Source organism: Lissotriton vulgaris, chromosome 5 (genome assembly GCF_964263255.1).
Source record: "Lissotriton vulgaris chromosome 5, aLisVul1.2, whole genome shotgun sequence".
Lineage (NCBI taxonomy): Eukaryota > Metazoa > Chordata > Amphibia > Caudata > Salamandridae > Lissotriton > Lissotriton vulgaris.
In genome coordinates this window covers 346,392,807-346,417,738 of record NC_141693.1, presented here as the reverse complement: position 1 = coordinate 346,417,738, position 24,932 = coordinate 346,392,807, and the positions used below count along the sequence as shown (strand labels likewise).

General features: G+C 44.8%; 1 protein-coding gene across 3 annotated transcripts in view; it reads right to left on the bottom strand.

The window, feature by feature from the left end:
• The window catches only part of USP48 (ubiquitin specific peptidase 48), a 776,411-nt gene that overhangs the window by 534,245 nt on the left and 217,234 nt on the right, over positions 1-24,932 (bottom strand). Inside the window, exons 10-11 of one of the 3 annotated variants that reach the window (XM_086921588.1) lie at positions 11,099-11,224; positions 4,860-5,009 (exon numbers count right to left, since the gene is read on the bottom strand). In XM_086921588.1, the coding sequence (XP_086777714.1) occupies positions 4,860-5,009; positions 11,099-11,224 (276 nt within the window). Of the gene's footprint in view, positions 1-4,851; positions 5,010-11,098; positions 11,228-24,932 lie in introns of those variants that run through there. The other 2 variants (XM_086921587.1, XM_086921589.1) reach the window with 2 other exon arrangements.

Here is a 24,932-nt window from a genome sequence, read left to right as displayed (position 1 = left end):
CACGATTCTGAGCGATCAGGGTTGTCATGTTCTACGGTTGCCAGAAACTATTCTCTCCCCGAAACGAGGAGATTCTAGTGGAACTGTGAGCTAGCTAATACAAACAGGTTAAAATTCTCGGTGGGGGTGCTCAGAACCAGTCTGCCACCAAACCCCCAGTTCATGTTATCAGAACGCGCAGATTCTGTATAGGAATATATAGGAACTACACAACACTATGTTCCATTATGTTAAGCTGGACTCTACAATCATTGTGTTCGGGTTATGTGCCTTTGCGATTTATCAACAGCACGCTCTTGTTCTCTGCATACAATCTAACTAAAAACCTGATAACAATGGCGCAAAGGTGAGCAAAATATACAATGCTGCGTATTGAAAAACTGGACCTTTTACCTTTCACTGTGGTAGAGTCACCATCCACAGAATGGTTTACCTCTGGCCATAAAACATTACAGGTCATAACTTTCCAGTTTCAGTATTGCCTAAAACAACAACAGGCAGGCAGATACGAAGTATTGGGTACGGAATTCATCAAGGAATCTTGGGAATTGCCATATAGATTTTGATGCAGGAGTGGGGGCATCTAAGCGGTAGAGACTACGAGAACTCTTTAAGAGGATCTCTCATCTGCCAGGATATCATGCTTCACGGGGCCAGTAATGGGTCAGGTGCAAACTTATCCTGTCATTTGAAAGGATCCCCGGCTGCTGTGATTAATCCGGTGTTCAAGTCGCTCTCAAATGGGAGTTACTTGATGTTGAATGATCAAGGTTGTTGTGGGATGCTTCCCGGCGTCGCATATCTTGTCAATGTAGGCTCCAGGGTTAGTGGTTATATGCAAGTATTTATTCCAACCGACTAACACATTCAGGGAGGCGCCGTTATGGCCTTCCTTGAATTTTTCCTTTATACTGTTTGATACTCTGAGCTGAATAAAGCTATGCTTTTACAGAAAACCATGCCCGTCAACCTACGCCCAAGAGACTTTTGATCTTCGGGTCGCAAGGTCCTTAGCTGAGATACAGGCCCTAGTATGAACAAACTGCCCTTTCCATTTCACAGAAATGGTACAACGTATCTTTAACATGTCTTATACGAAGGTAAATGTAAATGTAAATGTCATGGTACTTATAGAGCGCACGGTCACCAGACGGTCACCTTGCGGTGTCGCCTATTCGGCTTCCTGGCGCTGATACTCATACCGCTGTGGAACCCCTCCTGGCTTTCCCTGTGAAGTGTCCACTCCTGGGCAGTCCCAGAGTGAAGCCAGGCATCCTTAGCTCTGTTGGGGCCGGTGTGGAGGCTAAGCAAGCTATTGCCCAGAGTTGCAGCATGGGGCCCGTGATTAAAATAGGCACCGAGGCGAGAATTAACAGGTCCGAGGAAATTGAGCCCGAGACCCCGCCGAGGCGGAAATCGAACCTTGGTCCCTGGCCAGAACTCTGCATCAGGGTCTGCCGCTCTAACCATTGAGCCACACTCCTCCTAGGTAATGGTCACCTATTTAAGACCATAGGTTTGGGACTGTTGAGCACCTTTCAGACAGTCTTCGGAGTGATTCCAGCATTCATACACTCTGTATTCGGAAGCATTTTTGGAGGACTTCCGCTTATCCTGTTACTAATAGCAGGAATCCTGATTGTAATTTTTCTGCTACGCAATGGACGTCCCAGTCACCAAGGAGATGGAAAAAACGCTCTTGGAGAGTTACGATACGATGATCGCATGGTACTCCATCTGGGCACACCTCGCCTTCGAGAACTTAGCGAGTCTGGATTCCTAACGTTTCGACCAGTCTGGATTGGCTGTGTTCTGTCTGTCCTCCGATGCATGTGCTGCGGACAAGAATGCGTGTTGGATCTCTGTCTAACACTTCCATTGGTTGCGCCACCGGACGTGGATGCTTTACTGGACCCGATAATGGCCCACGTACTGCTATGTCCTCAGCGTATTCCAATGTTGATGTCTGCATTCTCAGAATGGAGACCGGCTCCTCTACAAACGCTCAGGCCCTGGATGTTACCCAGGCTTCCCCAGTATCGGTTGTGGGCAATACAGAAGAGTATCTGTGCTCGAATGACCTGATCTGTGAGGTGTTGCATGGACCTTCGTCTGCGATGGCAAGGAACAGTGATGTTGTGTCTCCCCGCCAGGACACACAAACATTTGGCTCACCGTGTGATGGGAAAAATGGGGCCTTCTTCAAAATAACCAAATTTGGATCTTTAAACAAATATCACTATTCTTTTCACTGAACAGCATGGCTTTCAGACACTCACAGTTGTTCTGACTATATATATGAACATGTTTAAGTAAGACTTTTACGGCTTAATATACAATTTTAGCATTTTAAAAAAAAAATCTTTTTTTATGCACTATTTTGTGGACTAATTCGCGGTTTACGTACAATGCCTAGAAGTAGATTAAAATGTTAGTATGTCATCCAGTCGGATGAGAAGTGGGTGTTAGGTTTCATAGGGGTAACCCAATAAAGGCTCAGGTAGTAACCAAACCTTTCACCTATATTTCCCCTGCCATTACACTACATAACGGTTCTTGGTACTGACCTTTTACCTAGTTACATTCCTGCTTACAGGACGTGGAGGGGTGTTCTCAGAAAATTAGCCTCATTCATATCTCAGCAGGACTACAATCTCCTGCATAATAACAATGTATAAGGACCATTCCTTCCGTCATCCTAGTCCGACATGACACAGCAAGGTAGATCGACTGAGGGTACCACTTTGGGTATATAAACACCATATCTTTGCTGAGGAAGGAGACGAAAAAAAGGACTTCCATGCTGACACACAGACGCAAGAAGCTGAGGTTCTTGCATGCAGACACTCCAGCTCGCAGTGGTCGGACATCCCTCGCGGGGTGTCCATCTCGAGACAGATACGGGGTCCCACAGTCTCACTTCAGATAATGGGGTTGACTTTATCCTAGAGGGATTCTTGGCTATACACCTACATACATGCTAGGTACACTTCGGTACATCTAGTTAGGGTCGCATCGTAGGACTACACATTATTACGGTCATGTATTTTATATACCTGCCTGTATTAATTGTTTTAGCACTATTGTAGGAATCTACCATCCTTTTACATTGTTGGTGCTTATAATCATTTACATCGGTTTCTGTCTTAATGTTGTTTCAGCACTCCTATTTAACACTAGAATGACGCTGGTTCAATAAATGCTTATTGAAAAAGTCCCCACCGTGTATTCTGTATATCTCTGTGAGACAAAATGATCACAAGTGACTGAGCGAAATGTACTGCACTGTTTTCACACTCCCTGATGGGGCAGAGTTGTCATGTTCGATAGTTGCCAAGATCTATTCTCTCCTTGGTAAGAGGGGTTTCTAGTGGCACTGTAAGCTAGCTGGTATACAGGCACACATACCCGGTGGGGATGTCTGGAATCAGTCTGGACACCAATGCCACAGTCTAAGTTGTCCAAACGCGCAGATCTTATATAGAGTTATAGGAACTACACGACAATACTTACTAAGCTCTTCTGATTAAACAGGCCTTACACCATCTTTTGATGGGCTTGTATATAAAGCACTTGAGTTGCAAGAAAGTCACCCTCCACATCTGTGTGTTGAAGGACCCCAGTACACTGGATCACTTGGAATTATCAAGTAATGCACTGGTTTGTTCACTGTAGTAGTGACATAACGCAAGTGTAAAAAGGCCTCTTGGGAGTAGGAGGCAACAACCAAAGTTGGTATTTCTATGTCCATTTATTGTTTTTTCATTGCAAAACACTGAAAAGAAACAAAGATAGGGCTATGAATATACTTTGTGTGAATTAATACCTACTGATAGTGGGAAAAGACTAATTGATGTTGGAGTTTTTCCATAGTTTTTAAACAAATGATGCAACTTTCAAACCACATACCTTCCTTCCAAGATCCTAACTTTTATAAAAGATAACAAAGTAGGTTAATTCAGTATGCTCCTGTAGACCTCTAAGTCCAAAGGAGCTATAATTGGATACAACAGGATCAAATGAAATATAGTTTAAGACTGGTCTGTCCTTAAGACCTGCACGATAGAGGGCTATAGAATCTGGAGATGTGGTTGAAGCCAATGGAAGCTGGAGTCCCTGTGGATTTCATCACAGATCAATTATGGATCTACCTCCCCCCTCCTGCCCCCCCCCCCCCAAAAAAAGTTAGCTGTGCTTTCCTAGTGAAGAATCTGTAACCGGAAACAATTGGTTAACCCAGAGTCTGTAACCCTTTTCCTCCACAACAGCATAGAATGAATTAGCAATGTAGGGACAATTAACAATAACCTCGCAAGCACATCACTTACTAACGTTCACCACAAGCCACACCAATCACCCTCAAAACTGTCATATTAGGTACTACTCAAATTCTTTAACAAAGTGTCCCAATCGCCACGTCATTGTACATATTACTCCATTCAGAACTACAAAAGTTAAGCCAATCAACCCATACCCATTTCCCATGCCATGGAATGATGAACCTGCAGGTCACTACAATCAATTAAACACTACATGCCAAGCAAACCATCCCATAGATTTTGAGTCAATACCCCTTTATGCCAAGCTATTCACTCCTATGCATGGCACACCAAGGAATATATCCGCATTTCATTTCAATAATACCCATATGTCGCACTAATCCATTCACTCCACCCTGCATGTCACACCACAATTTTGAATATTTCATGCCTATTGCTCAAAAAATTGTTCAGAAAGAACAGTCGACATTGATGACTGCTCCTAGAAAACTGTAAATGAAGAATTACATTTCTTAAATACATGGTCTAAAAAAGTTCAATAAGTTGCACATAAATGTATTAATAAAATATCTTACAGACCAGCTCCAGCAGGTAACCTTTGGTAGATCTCCTTCACCTCCTCGTGTTTGGCCTTTCCTTTGTCTACACTTTGTTTCCGCATTTCTGCCATTTCGATACACCACTCCTCAAACTTGCAGTTATCGAGTTCCACTAGCTTTTGAAGGAAAACTGCAAGAACAAAAATAAAAAATGTCTCAGTGGCAGGATGCCTATGCCAGGAGATTTCATTAATTAAGCAAACATGCATGCTTGTCCGCCACTTCCTTTGCCGACAACCAGTGTAGAAAAATATTATATCCTCTGGAACAATTCTGGAAAATTTCAAATTAACAACATTTAATAGCAGGATTGTGCCTACTCTTACAGTCACTCTAGAACACTTGTAAGGCTGAAACTATGACACCGAAGCAGGTAGGCTTTTCTTGCTTTCTTTGAGGCTCTATATTTAATTTGTATAATATTTAGTTACTTTAATGCTGTCATTTTCATTGTAAAGAATTGTGTGGGCATTCAGGTTATTAACTATTATTTAAAGTTACACAGGTGTTGCGTTTATAACTCCAGGCCACCTCCTGGAGTAAGTCATGAATACCATCAGTTAAGTGCGAAAATGGAGTAGAATGCTATCCAGATGGAGCATAAAAGTATTGTGGCCCTGGAACACCAGTGGGACACAACAAAAAACTCAGTTAAGGGCTGGTAATGTTTGATTGCAATTAAATCTAATGAAGCAACCTCATACTCCTCAAAGAGTAACACCACTATTCTGATTAGCCCTTTATACCTCACACATGTTGTAAATCTTCTGTTGAAACTCCTGCAGTAAGTAACCCCATTCCCTCATACATTCTCAATCATCTCATTACATCTTTTTACACATTCACATTGAATATGTACTATAAGAATGTTCTGAAGAAATTGATCTACATAGTGCAACCATTATAGGCAAATAAACAAACATAAAAATAAACGGCAGTTGACTCAATGATAAAACTTGAAATTTTGCCACCAAATAATATTATTATTAAAAAGTTCTTGAACACACATCTACCCACAAAGGTCTTTCCGGCACCGACAGGACAAGTGCGAAAATGTACAGGTTAGATGAACAGGTGAATTTTCAACGACTTCCTAAAACTTAGCAGGTTTATGTTTGATCTGAGATGAATAGGTAGGGAGTTTCAGATCTTAGAAACCTGGTAGACGAATGAGCGACCCCCACTTCTAGCTCTCTTGATTCTAGGGACGACAAGAGGTTGATCGATCACAGCTCTGTTTGGCCACTCGATATACGGGGTGATAAGGTAAAGTAGGATATGTGGGCCAGGCAAATGTTTTATCCTATGGGCAATACATAAGGCTTTTAATTCTATTAATTTGCTTATACGCAGCTAATGGAGTTGAGCAAGAGCTGATCGTGCTGATTGCATTCGGGGCACACCCAGCAGTGCTCGAGCCGCGGAATTCTGAGTGATGTGCAACTCACTGATAACATATGAGGGGATGCCTAGATAAATAGAATTGCCATAGTCGAGACAAGAAAGTACCAGGCCATGAACCACGTCCTATAACATTCCATAGGTAATAAGAGATCTTAAGAGGACAAAGCAGGATCCAGCATCTTTCTTTGCCTGACGGTTAGTTCTTTGTCAAAAATGACTCCAAGGCTCTTTACTTCTGGTTTGGGGGACACTCCCCCAAGCACGAAGGCTAGTATAATTGATCCCAGAGCGAAGGATTGTTTCTGATCAGAATTACCTCTGTATTATTCCTGATTAGCTTGAGACAGCTTGTCGCCATCCAACTGGTCACCTGTTCCAGGCAGATAGTGAGTCTTTCGAAAGCTGCATCAGTGTTCGAGACGGAGAGTCAACGTTCTGAGGGTCATCTGCATAGGACACCATAGTAGAACCTAAAGCACAAATGATGTCTGATAGAGGCCAGACAAACACATTAAAAAGTGTAGGGCTCAGCATGGAGCCCTGCAGCAATTCACACTCAAGCTGTTGTCTCTCCGATAGAAAAGACCATTTACTGACTTGAAAGATCCTATTAGCTAGAAACGAGGTTAGCCATTTTAATGCCATTCCTGTGGTTTCAATATCTTCTAGCGTCTGACATCGAGTGGGAGAATTTGTTAAAAGCTGAGCTCAAATCCAGAAGAATGAGAACAGATGGCCCAGTATCTTTTTAAGATCCTCCAATAAGAGGTGTCTCTGTATTGCAACCATATTGAAAACCAGTGCGTCTGGTGAAGTAAAATGTAGAGTCCAAAAAGTCTGAAAGAACATCATTTAACTGTTTTTCCATGATTTTACTAAGCACAGGAAGTAGAGAAACGGGTCTGTAGTGTTCCGCCTTGTCAGCGTCAAAGGAAGATTTCTTCAATAATTAGCAAATAATCACATATTTTGATGAATCAGGAACCCATCCACTCTCCAAAGGATAAATTGTAGATGAACATTAAAGCAGATATCACGGCCTCTCCCCCTTTCAGCAAGATATCCATAGGTGCCGGGCCCAGATACAAGCCCGACACAAAAGTGCTTACTGTCATTAGAATATCTTTCTTACTCAATTTTGGGAACATCGAGAGTTCCGCCACAGGTTTTTTGACTGTAGCACTGTTTTTGGCTTTCATAAAGGGGACTGCTATTCCTGACAGAGAATTGTAAATAAGTCTGACCTTTCCTAAAAAGTGATTGGCCAGCTGCTCACACTATTCCTTGGAAGAGGGGGGACAATCCCCTGCATTACTGGGTTTTAGAAACGAATTGACAATGGCATATATTTCTTTGGAAAGATGTGAGAATGGGCTGATTCTGTTGGCAAAGTCTTTTAACGTGGTTCTAAAGGTCAGTACTGATCCTTTTTTAGAGCTTTCTTGCAGGTTTCCTTATTGTCTCCTCATCATACTGGCATCGCCACTTTCTTTCGTGTCTTTTGCATTCTTCCTTCAACTCCCTTATCATCTCATCATCTCGGGCGAGAACCATTTGGCCAGGTTCTTGCTCGTGGAGGTTTCTAGGCATTCTTGGGGATTAGCGTCTCTAGCGTTGAGTTGATACATTCCTTAAAGGTCGAATAAGAGACAAAAACATCACCATATAACGAGAGGCAGAATTATCCAGTGATGCTTCTCAGCTTGTGATATCCAGCTTGGACCACTGTCTGATGGATTTTGCTAGAGCTCTATTGGGTTTGGGCATTGAGCGAGCACGGACTGGCAAAGGGGCATTCATAATCATAGTCAAGATATTTGTAAATATAGGACCCAACATATAGAATGGGAATGGAGCATGACTAATTGAGCAAGCTGTATTGATGATAAGTCTTCTCTAAGATTTTTAGCCTGTGTATATATGATGGCATCCATATGAATATCCAGATCTCCATCAGCAGGAAATTGGCTGTCTGAAGGCTATGTGGCGATACAATTTCCGGCAGAGCCTGTACAAACTCTGTACCAGGCCCCAGTGGATGAAATGAAAGCAGACCAGAAAAGGTGAATGTATGGGAAAGTGTAATTGAGAAAAGCAAGCTTTCACAACATGCAAGGTCAAGAAGGGATGACTTGCACTCAAAAGTTATCTTTAAAAATGATAGGTACACCTCCTCCTTTCTTTCCTACCTGGCCATTTTTTGCAATTGCGTAGCTGGGTGAGAGTGCTACCACAATATCTGTCCAACTATCCACATTCAATCATGTTTATGTTAAAAAGAGGACTTTGTTTTGTTTTTCTTCCAACTAAGTAAACAGCTAAAGACTGTACTTGGGGAGCGACCTACAATTCAGTAGGAACCTTTGCCAGCCAATGGTTAACTGTGTAGGAGCTACGGGTGCTTGTACATTCCATATAGCGTGGGTCTAGTCAATGGCTCTGACGTCAATCGGAGTAAATAAACAATTTCAATTTGAGCACTTATTAGGCATACTATCCAGGTCAAGGGAGGGATAGCAGTCTTTCCTAGACAGCTGGTTAGGATTTTAAAACCTCAGAGGAGTAATATCAATGATCTGAGCCAAAAGGGGCAGGGTTTCTAGTCCTTTGCCCCAGCCGGGCTTGCCTTAGGTGCTCCCTAGGGGCGGCAGCGCAATCTGCCTCATTAAATAGTATACTGTATATAGAAATGATCTGGGACTCCAAGCAAGACATCATCCTCTCATCCACTTTCGGACAGCGACTGGCTCTGAACAGGCCATAGAGAGCCTATCTCCAGGAATGCCCGAGCACAAAATGTAACATGTGACAGTGCTAAATCAAGGTGACTGAGAAACAAGAATTCTCCTTCGAGTCCCCCCCACCCGATATTCACGTAATAAGAATATACGTAGGTAGTAACTAAAAGTGTGCAAAACAAGCGTTTCAGTGCAGGCAGTGCAAACGTAAGTGTATATGTGCCACTAGAAGTATTAAAAGCATACTAAAAGCAAATTCAAACAGCGAGCCTCAATTTTTACTATTTGATCGCTGCCGTGCACCAGGCCTCTTTTAATAGTGTTCCAGGCATAGAAAACAGCTGGACCACCAACCAAGATGGCGTCCGCTTGTGAGCTATCGGTAGGCAACTGGCACTGAACATTGCCAGGAAGAGCCCATCTTCAGGAATACCCCAGAGCACCAAATGTAAAGTGTGAATCAATATGACTGAGAAACGAGTATTCTCCTTCTAGTCCTCCCCCACCCTATCTTCACATAATAAGAGTACAAGAAGGTGGAGGCTAAACGTGTCCCAAACAAGCATTTCAGTGCAGGCAGTGCAACAATAAGGAAAATACAACTTACCAGTAAGCATCTGTTCTTGGCATGTAGAGCTGTAGAGTTACACACTGTGCATAGATGGCCACCTAGTGTTGGGCCCGGATGTTTGCAGTTTGGTTTGTTGTAGAAAACTCTTCAGAAGTCACAGGATAGGTGACTCCTCCTTTGGATGATACTGCGCATGGGCATCAGCTCCATCCCCAGATTGTTTTTCGCCATTAGGGAAGTGATGGAGCTGTACAAGAAGTAGTGAAGTCCATGTAATTTGTATCTAATTAAGATAATACTGGAACAGATACAGGTAGCCAGGGAGGCGAGTGGGCGTGTGTAACTCTGCAGCTTTACATGCCAAGAACAGATGCATACTGGTAAGTAGCATTTTCAGTTCGAGGCATATGAGCTGCAGATTGCACATTGTGCATAGATTGTATAGCAGTACCCACACCTAGCGGCAACCACCAGTATCCGTTGCAGTAGTTTGAAACAGAGTTTATAGTACAGCCTGGTCCACAGTGATGTTCTCTTTTTCGGTGCAGGTAGGTGTGTGCCGGCACCGTGGGTAGTCCTACTCAAGCCCAAGTCGCCTGAAGGCTTAGTTAGCTTCCTAGCCGGGCCCGAAGGTGGGGTAGTAGAAGCAGTGTGTCGATGTGCACCAGAGCCCGAGGGCGAGGGTGTGACAGGGGCCTTCTTTGGATGTGTCAAGGAAGGGTCGGGGTCGACGGTCTTACTTACGACCCGCTGTGCTGGAGTGATGTCCTCGACGTCTGAATCTTCTGCCTCGGAGTTGCTGTCGGCGTCGTGTTGTTCTGGGACGTCGACGCCTTCTTCAAAGATGTTGTCCGGAATTGGAGCTGTAGATCGAGCCATTGTTCTCCTAGCTCTTCGGTCTCGGATAGTCTTTTTGGAGCGGAAAGAGGCACAAGCGGAACAGTCTCTGGCCTCGTGCTTCGGGGAGAGGCAAAGGTTACACACTTCATGAAGGTCGGTGTAGGAGACTTCGACCCACATTGAGGACACTTTTTAAATGGTGTCCTTTCCATGAGCTGGAGTTGAGGCCTAGTTAGGCCCGAAGGCCGTCGACGATGACCGAAATCGAAATCTTCGGTGTTGAAGAGTAGCGTTGACTGGGAAAGCGCTCAAAACTGATTTTTTTAAGTTGGTGAGGATCGGGCGCCAAAGGAAATCGGTTTCAATACGGAGCGCTGGAACCCATCCGAACCCGGTTGCAGAAAAAAACAATCTGGGGATGGAACCGATGCCCATGCGCAGTATCATTCAAAGGAGGAGTCACCTATCCCGTTGACTTCCAAAGACTTTTCTACAACAAAACAAACTGCCCAACACTAGGTGGTCATCTATGCACAGTGTGTAATCTGCAGCCCATATGCCTCGAACGCGTATTTATGCCATTAGAAGTCTTAAAAGTATAATAAAAGAAAATACTCTACTACATAACCAGCCTAGCAGATTAGTAAGTAAGGTACATTTGCTTACCAGGAACTTCAAACGTGACCTCCTTAGTCTCTACTGTCTGTTGTCTGTACACCAACATGTATGCATTGCGAGAGCAATGGTTTCCTTTCACACACTTGGGTTTACGAGTCTGTGCTTTGGAAGTGTCTGCTGCCATGAAGAAAGTTACAATTGTGATAACAGACTAAAACACATTCCCAGATACAGTAATCTTGGTTCAAGACAAAGCAGGCTATAAAGACCAACTACATCAACTAATTAATTTAAAAACTCTCATATAGCAAACTAGGTCATCCATCAGAAGTAGGTAAAGTAGAATGACAAGAAATAAAAACTGGTTTAAAGTATCTAGAATATAGCAACAGCTAAGCAATCAGTAGGATTGATGCATTTGATATCCCTACACTTAATGGAGCAAAATATATACACACTTAAAATAGAATGCCCAGAAGGCCAAAGACAGCTCAGTCACAGAACCTAGAGGCATAATAGTTAATAGGAGGTGAACAGAAGCAGCACTCAGGGAAGCAATAACAACAGAAACAATGGGAGAGGACACAAAAGACTTACCCATGCACCAAATGGAGTTAAAAGGCTGAAGAGGTAAAGAAAAGAAGGACAGGACACGGGATGCAAAGAGATACAAACTTAGTGAGGGAAGGGCAGACGTAAAAATGGTAAGAGAATCAAGGGAGGGATGGAGATGTACTATACTGGAATAGATGAAAGCTAATCTTAGAGACATAAGACCAATATCGCAAACAAAAGAGACTGGTAGGTGAACTGAAAAAAGAAACAGAAAGAAATGTGTTAAGGGTATATTACAATTGAAGAGAACAGTGAAACGCTTCTGGCAAAGGATGGTGCAATAAGGTAGGAAAGCCAAAGTGAGGTCAAAAGGCAGGATGTTTAAAAGCAAATCTGAACAGTTAATGGGATTAAAAGGTGAGAAGTGGAAAAGTTAAAAATGAGCTCGGGTAGGAAGGGACAGAAGGCAGACAAGCATTATGATTTTTTGGGGTTTATTCAGCTGCTAGAGCATCATCAATATGTCGTAGTATCCATATTACAAGAAGGCAGTGCATATGTATCTTATACATGTGTAATTTATATAAACAGGTTTATGGGAAGATGAAGAGTGGGAAATTGGGAAGTGTGATGATGCACAACAGTATATAATTTGTACAGTGCTTCAGCAACAGAAGAAACTCAGGCATGGATTCTTCATTTTTTCTACTAGATTTTTATAATTTGTGATGTAGATTGCAGAAGGGTGATAATCTGCTAAGAACATTCACATCAGAACAAGTAGTTTGTAGATCAATTTTTCAATTCAGGTGGGGTGGGATTCATTTTAAAACTACAGAAATGGTGCCCCATCTGACAAGACGCTACCAGGGCAAATTAGCGGGATGTAGAAGTTTGAAAGGAGTTATAAAGAGGGACTAAGATCATGAGGGAAGGGGAGGTTGTGGGTATACAGGGAAATGACCTAAGGAAGGAAGGAGGACTTGGATTTTCTGTTGCTAGGTCATACAAAGACAAAGACTGGGGTGAGGAATATGTAAAATACCCCTGTGTGTATTGTAAGCAAGCTGGAGGCAGAAGAACAGCACTTATAACACAGCAAGTGTTTGAAAGTTGAGAAATTCTTTAGAGGGCATGAGTATTGTGGGAAGCCACTGAGGAATCTGAAGAACTAATCTAGATTTCTCAAGATCTAACCGTTCTATTTCATTCCTTTATTGTTATTGGTCTTCAGGGCCCCTCTCTGTCTTACCTTGGTTTCTTTCTTCCTCACTTAATTCCTGATGGATCTGTCGAATCTTGAACATTCTGTCAGTTTATAAAGATTCTATGGTCAGCTGGTTTATTGAATTGCCAGACTGAACACTTGATGGTATTTTTCATCACCTTATAAAGTAATTCCTGGCAATAATGTATATCCGAAACTAACTATAACACTAAGCAAGCCTGGATGATGGATTTGAGGTAAGGCCAGTTGTGGTGGATATAGAGGTGGTGAAAGCAGGCAAACATTCTACTGTTAGTGGTGGAAGTAGGTAGCTGCAAAAGTCTGTCGAGGTGGACCCCAACCCCCCCCCCCCCCCCACCCCCCCACCCCCCACCAACACCCCCCTTCGATTTGGGCTAAGTACAAGCAGCTAGTTTTGGGGATGAAATCAGGTGTGCTGTTTTAGGAGTTAATGGCAATGAATGAAAAGGCCATTATCAGACTGTAAGGAGGAAGAGAATGTACCAGTGAGGAAGTCAGTCACTCTAGCTTGGAGTTAGCAGTGTCAGGATATAAAGATCAGGAGTAACGCAGAAGGGGAAGAAACAATAATAGGAGGACCAAGGAAAATTAACAATGAGAAAATAAATAGACAAGTAGTCCAATGCAAAGTCAGAACATTTTTCTAGAAAGAAGATACATAATAGAGGCAGGTTAACAAAAGACAAACTGATGCATCTAGAGTTCAGTTGGTGTGCTACAAAAGGATTATGTTACTTACTAAACATCTGGTATTGGCGTGCAGTGCAGTAGATTCACATGCTTTGCATACTCCTGTCATCTGCTGCTCGGTCTGGATGTGTGCAAGTTGTTTTTCTTCAAAGAATATTTCGAGTCACAAGCTAAGGGAACTCCTCCTCTTGGTAATAGTGCGCTTGGGCATAGACTCCATTGTTACACTGTTTTCCCGCAGGACGGTGAGAATGGAGTACAAGTAAGTATAAGTAATGAGATGTCCCTGCATATGAAAGTATAGATAAGAACAACCATAAGTGTCCGGGGAGGAGGGTGGGAGCATGAGAATATACAGCACTTCATGCTAAGAACAAGTGCTTACAGGGTAAGCAACATAATCTGTTCGAGGCATGTGTGGCTGTAGAGACACATGCTTGCATAGAATGTGTAGCAGTGTCGTCCAAAAGCGGTGGCTGTGGATGTTGTTGTTTAAAAAAAGCATATGTACCCCCTCCTGTCCTACCCTCACTTGCTGGTGTGCTAGAACATCCACACAATAGTGCTTAGTGAAAGTGTGTGGTGTAGACCATGTAGCTGCTTGTGACGGGGTGGCGGGTCAGCCTGGTGCGAGTCAGAGTGAGGAGCCTGTTTGTCGTGATTGGTGGTCAGCTATTCCTCTCTCGCCCTTTTCCCTCCAGAAGCATTCACCTCTTCCTGGGGAGGAGTGGATCAACCATGACTCTGTGGACCCTTGGGAATGCGAGGTAGAAACTGGACAGCGTCCCTTTAAGCCCGAGTACGTGGAAGACGAGACTCCGCCCATCTTGAACGTCGACACGTTAAAAGAAGGAGGATCCCGGAAGACGCCGGAAGACTTTTCCCCGGAGGACGAGAGCGGTGTGGAGTGGAGACCGAGCACGGAGCAGACCACGAGCGGACGAGTGGAAGACAGCAAGCCAGGAGGCCAACGTTCCCGTGAAGCGCCCCGCCACGCTCCCGCGGGAGGAGCGTGGCTTTACAAGGTACGGGGCAAAGTTGCGGGGTGGGCGGGTTGGAGTGGTTAGACCACTGTGTACATACCGCCTAGTCGATCCCCTGAAACCCTTTCCTCACGAGCACTTCTACCGTTCGTTTGCTTAAAGTTCAGCACCAGGTTTTCCCTCACTCCCGGCCCCTATATGGAGCGTGTTGAACGTCTCCCTGATATAGTTTTTTTTGTTCCTTTCCTTTTGGGTGGAGCTCTCCCGGACTTCGCCTGGAGACCGATATTGACGACATCACTCTGGCTGCAACACCACCCGGACAACGCCGGAACACCCTGGAACTACCTGGTTTTCCTAGAGGCGTCAGAACGGAGCCCGACGAGATTGCCCGCATAAGACTGACCAATGGTAGAAAAAAGGCTTACCTTAAAATAAAACCCTCTCTAAAAGCACTTTTCCAGCCTTCTGATTCCGTTACTGATCCAGTGAACCCCACCCCAGTACACTGCTTTAATAATGTCAGCTACGGGGATGTTGCCCAAGAAAGCCAAAGACGCCCCTGATGTGCTCTAGGAGGTATAGACAACATTCTTTTAGCTTTGATGTAGCATGTTTGAATACATTTAACGATCCATCTAGAAATACCGGATTTAGAAATGGGCTTCCCTTTATGAGGGTTACAAAAGCAACAAAGAGTTGCTTAGTTTTGCAAAAGTCTTTGGTTCTGTCAATATAACACATTAATGCCCTTTTGACATCTAGTGTATTAAGAGCTCTTTCTGCCACAGAATCAGGTTGAAGAAAATAGGTAATTTTTAAGGTGGAAAGGGGAAACTACTTTTGGAAGAAATTCTGGGTTGGTACTAAGAACAACCCTATCCCTGTGCAGTTGAAAAAAGGGGTCTTTTAAAGTTAGTGCCTGGAATTCACTGCCACGCCTAAGTGGAATGAAGGCAATTAAGAGGGCAACATTCCAAGAAAGAAATTGGAGGGAGCAACTGTGGAATGGTTCAAAGGGTGGACCCATAAGTTTTGTGAAAACAATATTGAGATTCCACGCAGGTGCAGGTGGGACTCTTGAGTGGTAGGACTCTTTTAAGGCGTTCCATGAAGACCTTACTAACTGCCACTTTGAACAACGATAAGTGTTGCCTATTTTGTAGATAGGCTGCCACCTCTGCAAGATATAAGTATACGGCAGTATAAGCAATGCCAGATTGTTGTAAATGCGAAAGGTAACAAATAATGTTTTGTACAGATGCACTGAATGGATCAATATTTGGTTACAAAAGCAAAAACATATCTTTCCACTTGGCTGCATAAAAAGCTCTAGTGGTAGGTTTACATGCTACCTTAAGAATTGTCATACATTCTGTCGGCAAATTTAGGTACCCGAATTCTATGACCTCAGGAGCTAGATCACAAGGTTTAACTCCTTTTGGTTTGGATGTCTGATCACGCCATGGTTTTGAGTGAGAAGATCTGCGTTGAGGTGAAGCATCTCCTGTGGAACTACTGAGAGTTTGAGCAGTGTGGTGAACCAAGGTTGATGAGCTCATGTGGGAGCAACCAAAATAAGGGTGAGAAACATTTCCTGAACCAGAAATGGAAGAAAGGGGAGAGGCGGAAAGGTGTAGGCAAATATCCATGGCCAACTGATCAATAGTGAATTGCCTTTGAAACGGGAGTGGGTTGGGAACTTGAAAGCAAACTTTGGGAATTTTACGTACTGTGGAGTCGCAAAGAGGTATATTTGTGGAAACACCCATTTGTGGAAATAGGGGAAAAGGCCTTGGGGTGGAGTTCCCATTCCCACTTGTTGCTACATCTTGCTGACGAGTTCGGCAAAATCTGTGCCTGTCAGATGTTCCGCTAGGAGATGGATTTTGTGATGTATCGCCAAACGCCAAATGGTCTGAGAGAGGTCAGATTATGCTCGTTGATGCTCTCGTAATACCATGTATAAGTTAGCATTCACTGCACCATTTTCTTTTTCAGACCCCATTGTGTGTGAGGTTTGAAACTAACCCTTCCCTGTTCTGAGAAATATCCTTTGCTAAGTTTTGTTTCTTTAACAAAGAATTTTTTTGAACTAGTGCAATATTTTCCCTAGATAAAGAACCTCTCCCACCTGTCTGGCAGTTTGATCTCAACATAGGACGGAACGACCTTGAGAGTGTCCTAAACTGTGCAAGATATGAGAGTAGAAACCTTTTTTTAATTTTTTTTATGTCTTTCTCTGTACGGACACATCTGCTTGGAAAATTCCACTGTGGGCGTGTTGTTAGCTAACCATGCAATGTACATAATGTATCATTATGCTTACTGTTCCTCAGTTCCCTCTGTAGTACTCTTACGAGACTATGCAGACGGAGCCCCGCTCTGAGCATATACTAATAAACAATTATTGGTGTATATTCTCCACTGTTTCTCCGACTCTTCATTCAGTATGAAAGGCCAAGAGGTAGTCTGTGGTGACCCAGGTGGCTCTAAGCAGGTCACTTCTTTCAGAGGCGGGATAACTGTTCAAAGGGTATCCCCTCCTGTTTTTGTATACGGTACATGACTGTCATGTTGTCTGTCCGGTCTAAGACAACCTTGCCTATCAGGTGAGGTAGAAATAATTCCAACGCTAGGTGAGCAGTTTGAAGCTCTAGGTAGCTGATAAGGAGATTCTGGTGTTTACTGTCCCAAAGACCTGAACTGATCCTGTAGGTGAGCGCCCTACCCTGTGAGGGATGCATCTGCTGATAACACGATTTGTGGAACAGGGTCAATGAGCGGCCGCCTTTCAGAAAGTATTGCATGTTCCACCACTGCAAAGTGTGATCAGTGCGGCTGTCTACCAACACTAGATCTTGCAGTAGACCCTGTGACTGAGTCCACTTTTGTGCTAAACATTCTTGAAGAGGAAACATGTTCAGTCTTACAAGAGGCACTATGGCAATGCATGATGGCATTTCTAGAAGCTGCATGAAAGTTGTGACGGTCAAGTATTAATTGACTTGAAATTGTGGTAGTAGTGTTTGGAAATTGTGAATTCTGGATGCATTTGGATAGGTTAAACCTTATTGAGTGTTGCGCACAGGCCCTAGATAGGGCTGGAGCTGTGAAGGCAGAAGATAGGACTTTTGGACATTGATAGTAAATCCCAGTTGGTGTAGGAGGTTTATGATAATCGGAGTGTGTTGACAACACAAAATGTGTGTGTGCGCTTTGATCTGCTAGTCATCTAGATAGGGGAAGACATGAATGTTTTGTCTGAGTAAGTGCCCTGCTACCACTGCTAAGCATTTAGTAAAAACTCTGGGTGCAGTGGTTACTCTAAATGAAAGGACCGTGAATTGAATTGATAGTGTTTTCCTGCAATGCATGAAGTTGCCTTGCTGTAGAAGTCGAAGCCCCTGCTGAAGTGTGACCATATGGACAACCTCTGATAATATATAGTGGTTTAGAGGTCCTACATCTAAAATGGGCCATAAGGAGCCGTCTTTTTTGGGAATATGAAGGTACAGGGAGTAGAACCATGACCCTTGATGTTGTAAAGGAATTGTCTATTGCTTCTTTGAGTAAGAGAGACTGTACTTGCTTGAGCAGTTGTTGATGTTCCAGAGAGAATGTGTAGGTGTGAGGTGGAAAATTGGGGAGGAGTGTTGATGTGCTCCAAGCAAATACCATGTTGAATAATGTCCAACACCCCCCCCCCCCCCCCCCCCCCCCACCAACGATGTTCTGGACTTCCAGGTGAGGAGAAACTGCTACAATCGGCTCCTGACATGTGTACAATGATCGGGGGAAGTAAATGTTTGTCACTGTTACCGTATGGGGTATTATGGGTTGATGTACCTTTGCCCCGACCTTCGAGGTGGTTATCCATGTAGTTGCCTCTGAAATACCCTATAGATGGAGAGATGTGAGTTTGAGATCTGTAGGTGGATGCAGAGGCATCTCTAGATGTCGCTTTGGAACCTGATCTCTAAGAGGAGCGACGAAAGGAGCGCCGAGGAGTCAGTGTCTTTTTAAATTTCTCATCTTCTTGTGGGCTGAAGAGATGCTCTTTATCAAACGGGTTAAAGTTTGCTGGACTGCTTAAGAGGACACTTGAATTGATGCCTCTGGCGGCAGTATTCACACAGTTCAGTGCACATCTAACGGAAGAGTTGGAAATTAACGTCCCTTCCTAAACAGTGATGTTGTTCGGTGATGCTCCCCTTTTGTGGACCCCGGACTGGTGGCCTTCAGATCTGGGCCCCAATCCCGCCCCTAAATTAGTTGTAAAAAATGTAGGCATCCGATTAGACCAGGCTCTTAGTCTAAAATAACAAGTAACACAGACGGCTGGCTCATGCTTTCACATAATCGGAATGCTCCGGAGAGTCTTTCCATTACTCCCGTACTCTACCCGTAAAACTTTAGTCCAGGCTTTAGTCATCAGTCGCCTGGACTACTGTAACGAGCTTCTGATCTCAGCTAATGACTCTCTGATGAACAGACTTCAAATAGTCCAGAATACTGCAGCCAGACTAGTCCAGAATGCACCTCCTAGGACACCATCATGCCCTCTACTAGTGAAACTCCACTGGCTGCCCATCCGCCAACGGATTAGGTTCAAAGTCTGCTGCATTATCCACATAGCTCTATACAATCTGGGCCCATCCTACCTGGCCGACAAATTAATTTCCTACACTCCCCTGGGCGCCCTGCGCTCCAGTAGTAAAAATCTTCTTGAAGTACCTATCATTAAGAGGACAAGACTGGGAGGGAAGGCTCTCTCTTACCTCGGTCCTCATCTATGGAATGAACTTCCTGACTCTCTTAGACTCTCTGTTCGGAACATACGACATTCAGGAAACTGCTTAAAACACTCTTGTTTCTCACTTACTAACCATGTCAGTCCACAATCCTCCTTAGCATCCGCCAAAGCGCCGAGATACTCCTTCCAGCGCTATACAAACCTAAAAATAAATAAATAAATAGGAAGAAGGGTACTTGTTGCAGTACCACCTCAACACAGACATTTCTGGTATTTGATGCACCTTTGACTGAAGTGTACTGGGTTCTTGCTAACCAGGTCCCCAATGTGAGAAGTTGGCCTGGTATATGCTGTCCACTAGTTATAGTGGGCACCTTGTACCAGTCCAACAGGCCCTTATTGATAATTAGGTTAAAGACAACCTTTATTGAAAGCTATCCTAGTGGTAGCTATGGAGAGCAGCCTTCAGGCTAAGTCTCGAAGGAATGTAAAGCAGCTTGATTTACCAGATTATAACCTCCTGAATGACCAAATGAAAGGAGAACCACACAAGATATACATAAAATATATGTATTTATTACTAAACTCTTCCTGAGATTAAAGAACAAGGCACACAATATTACAGTACTAGAACGACAGTAAATAGCTCAATACACAGCGGGCTCCAGGGGGAGACCGAACCATATATTAAGAAAGTGGTATAACAACCACGACTTGACTAGACACAGTGCCCAGCGCACGTAGAATCGCTGGGACCCCAAGAAACCACCCAAGATAGTGACATAGGGGACCCACGGGGGATGTGTGCAGTGTGAGAACACAGCTGTGAGCTTCGTACAACTCTGGGGGAAAGTCTCAGTTGGAATTTTAAAGAATAAGCACACTTAGGAGAGGACTTTGAGCAAACCGTTTCAGACTTACAAGGTTCTAAGGCCAGCACCCAAGTGAGCACCGGAGTACTCGTGCTACCTAACCCAGGGAAGCCGGGTGCATAGGTGTCAAACGGTGTCGTGAATCTTTGTCGTTTTAAATGGCGAGATGCTGCAAAGTGCTGCTGCCGTGAAGAGGAAAAGTGTCCGGTGTGATCCAAGCCTGGATCGGAGCTGAGAAGAACCTGAAAGCAGGGGGGACAGAGTCTGGGTCACTTGCCAGTGAGCAGTGGCACGATAGACGAATGCCCACCGATGTCTGGTGCTTCAGGTGAGATGAGGTAAAGCCTGACTCTGCAGCCACAGGGACCAGGAGACGTCGACCAGAGTTCGCAGGCGAGCTATCCCAAGAAGAATGTCGAGTGTTGGGGGGGTCAGTGTCCGGATTGAACACCAACAAGCCTTGGCAACTGCAACTCACGTGGTGAGAGAAAAGATGCTTCGATGAGGACCAGCAAGGTCCTGGGGAATCCCCAAGCTATGAAGAGTCAGAGCACGTCTGGAGCAATCAGGAAAGCCCTTTGGATTTTAAAGTTACCTTCACAGGGACCCACAGGTCAACAGACCAGGGATCGCGAAGGGACCTCAAGAGGAATCATAAAACAACAGCCCAGGGAACACTCGTGGAGTGTAGGCCGGTAGTCTTCAGTGGAATTACTGCTCGGGGTCTGGACTGCAAGTAGCCCAAAGCACAGCTTCAGGGGTCGCCGGAAAGCAGATGCTTCTGCAAATGGATACAGTGCCCAGGGGTTCGGGTTGCACGGCCCAAATGAGGGATACGGGTCTCAGGATTCCTGAGCACACTAGTCGACCTCAGGGAAGCTTGGAAACTCACCACCTGTGGTGCAAAAGTCTTGGGAGTCGCAAACCAGTAAGATGCGTCTTTGGTGCCCTTTTTAGCAGGGGAGTAACTCCTTTAATCTAAGGGAGATCCTTCAGTCATCTAGCGTTATGTAGATCGTCGAAGTACTTGGTTTCTGTGGCAGAGTTTTGTCCAGGTAAATCTAACGTCCTGTAGTCAGGGGTTCTTAGTTTATACTCAAGAAAAAGTTGGGACTAACTCTGGGGACCCACCTATGGGAGGGTCAGGACAAGGGGTGGCTACACCCATGTCCTTTGTCCATTTTCACGCCAGAGCAGGAGCCAACGGCTCCTGCAAACTGGTTTGAGCTGGACTATGCACGGGGACACCAAATGTGCCCACAGTGCAGACATCAAAGCACTCTTGGAGTGCACCCACCCAGCCCCAATACACTAATGCAAGTCTGGGAGGTGGTCACACCTCCCTGTGACAGGAAACCTATTATCAAGCCTTTCCCTGCCAGAGTTTCGTCCAGCAGCAGGAGGGCAGACTCGTGTCTGTGGGTGGCAGCATCCATCTTGTGATGCCAGGGTCGAGGAAAGCTGGTACCGGGTAGACCGGTGCCCCACATTAGTGGTTCTACCATGGAGAAATCATAACAGTTACTGGTGTGGAGGTATGATTTCAAGGTGTTTGACACCAAAAACAACATGTTTCTGTGCAACCGTTTTACCATTAGCCTTTAACGCGAGGTTATAATGCACTTAAGAGTATATGGTCTAGGCTGCATCACTAACAACCCCGGAGGATAGATTCCAAAGTCTGCAGAGGGGCTCTGCTCATGCATGGGCACCCTCTCACACAAAACCCAGAACACTGCCTTTAGGATTGATAAGGCCTGCAATAGGGGTGACTGAGAGGTTTATATGTGTAGTGATAAGGTTATATATATAGTGAACCTATATCTAAGTAAGGAATGCATGCACAACCTCACACAGGCTGCAGTAGCAGACCTGTGGTGTCAGTTTAAGTGTTCTCTCATGGGTGGCATAATACATCCTGCAGCCCCTGGGAGGCCTCTGGGGTACCTATGCCCTGGGCACATAGTATACCATATATGAGGGACTAATAAGGGTACCCCAGAATCCAATCAGGGGTACCCAGATTGGATACATGCAATCAATTTAGAGGAGAAAGCAGCTAGGCTGGGGTCCTGAATAGCAGGATCCCAGCCAGACTAAGTTGAAAACAGTGAAATATCAGCAAAAAGTGGGGGTAACTATAAGAAGCAGATCCTACTCTCCTACACCCAGTACCAGTGTTCTTTTCCCAAAAATGTACAATTGTTTACCAGATTGGCAAAACCTTTAGCACCCTCTCTAAGTCCCCTGGTGTCTAGGGCTTGGGGTGCTAAAAAGGTCACTAAGGGCAGCTGCACCAAATGTGCCACCCAAAGGGACCTCTCACCAAGCACATGCAAGACTGCTATTTCCGGCTGCGTGTCTTGGTGGTGACAAAAGTGAAAACACAGCATGCCACACATCCCTGTGTGTCATGTCATCTACCACTGCATGGAATATTTGTAAGTTACCCCTACAGCAGGCCTAACAGACCTAAGGCAAGGTGCTAAATATTACATGTGAGGGCATACCTTCATGAGCATATATGCCCCTGTGCTGGTCAGTCCTATTACTGCCAGTACAAGTGACCAGGGAAGCCATTTTAAAACATGTGCTGGACACAGGTGAAAATGATTTCCCCCCAGCAACCTGATGGCCTCACAGAAAAAAGAGATGCTTGGTATCAAATATCTTGCATTGGTAAACCCACACTGATGCCAGTGTTGGATTTACCAATAGATGCACAGAGAGGGCACTTTAGAGCTGCCCCTTGATAGCCTACTAGTCTCGGCTGTGCTTGCAGACTGGTTTCTACCAGCCTGTCATCCGACACTCTGTTCTAACCTCCTAGAATAAAAGCCTGTCCGGGAAGAGGGTGTAACATCCCCTCAGACTGGCTGATTAGCCTACTTCGGCGGCAAGCTTCATAGAAGTTGCCGCCTTTGGAATGCAAATCTGGCTTCCCTCAAAGGAGGGGAAGCTACCCACCCTATCTAGAGCCCACTTGGCACCTGGACAGGTGGAAAGATTAGCTAGTCAGGTATGCGTGCCACCTCCAGTGCGCTACTGAGGTGAACACGGTTTTTCATTAGTAGCCATCTTTGTGATAGTATACTTAGGAATTCTGCAACAGGGTTATGCCCACTTCCCAAAGTAAGTGGTGATATTTTATTTTTTATTTATTTTAGCTGTTTTATAACGCGCTCTGTTACTACCAGAGTATCCTGGCGCGAAAGGAAAAAACAAGCAGGTGGCCAAAGAAAACAGAGGAAATTTAAAATAGTCTAATAAGCAAACCTAAAAAGATGCGTTTTCAGTGCCTTCTTAAAAGGTACAAAATTCTGAATTGATCTCAAGAACAAAGGCAGAGTGTTCCAGGCCGAAGCCGCAAGGCAACAATTGACTGGCCTCCAAGGCGCACTCGCCGAAAGCGGGGTACACTCAGTAAATTACAATCAGCTGAGCGTAGAGATCGAGTGGGGGTGAAGCGGCTGAATCTTTTCTTCAGATACGAAGGCCCAAGATCATGGACTGCTTTAAATGCTAGTGTTAGGATTTTAAAAGTAATCCTTTGAGTTACTGGTAGCCAATGTAGTTCTTTCAGATGGATTCGTACACTCTCTCTACTGGGCACATTGCAGAGAAGTCTCGCCGTCGCATTTTGGATGATCTGTAATCTAGAGACTAGGAAGGCTGGGGTTCCACTAAGAAGAGAGTTGGCATAGTCTAGCCATGATAGTATTAAAGCCCTCGCGATATAGGGGGCGTAGTGACCAAAAGGATCAGTAGCCCATTCGTTACTACCCTACACTCCCCCAACACCCATAAATTCAGCTTTTAGGGGAGTCCCTGGCACCAGAGAAGCAGATCCTGGCGACCTAAGAAAAAGAGAGGACATTGAACGGGCATAAAAGCAGAGAAGAAGCAGCTGACCTGGTTCCAACCCTGTCAGCCTGTCTGCATCTCTCGGCGAAAACTGCGCCAAAGCCAACTCATCCTGCAGCTGTCACTCCAACTTGGGAGGACTGCCTGCTTTAAAAAAAGACTCATAATCTTCTGTGAAAAGAGAAGACTCTGAGGCCTCCGGAACCGACAAAATCTGACACACAAAGCCACCACTACACCTGTTGTCTCCGGCTGAGTTGAAGTGGGCCAACGGTGTCAAGAAGTTTCCCCAGCCCTCCAAAGCTCAAGTCCATTGTGGTTTCACCCCTCCCGGACTCCCAAACGTTGCATGCAGCGTCTGCACGCAGGCCCCCCTCTACTACGACTGCTCTGGTAATGAAAAACCTGACGCCTAAGGAAACCCCTGCACCTGTTGCCGCAGGGTGTTACAGAAGACGACCAAAGGTGTACCCCGATACCTGAGCATCACAAGTCCTGAGCCCACTTGCTGAATCAGCCCAACAGGCTTCCTAGCAAGAGCCTGCAGCCTCTTTTTACAAAGGCTGATCCCCACTTAAACGCATTGGGCTACCAATGCTGACTTTCACTCTGCAGCCGGCCGGTCTCATATCGCTGGTTTGGACCTTGCCCACCACAACTCCTGGAGACTGGTCCTGTAAGTCTATGTACTGTACCTGTTTGCAGAACTTGGATGTATGTCACTACCACTAGTACCATTACCACGCATACCATTACAACGCGGTTGTAACAACGCAAGTCGTTACAACGACTTCCATTGGGGGGGCGCAAATTTAAAAAATATAATTTACTATTCCAACACCAGTCCCCGTAGATAGTAGGGAAGGTGTTGGGATAGTAAATTAAATCATTTATTATCCTTGAGCGCCACCCA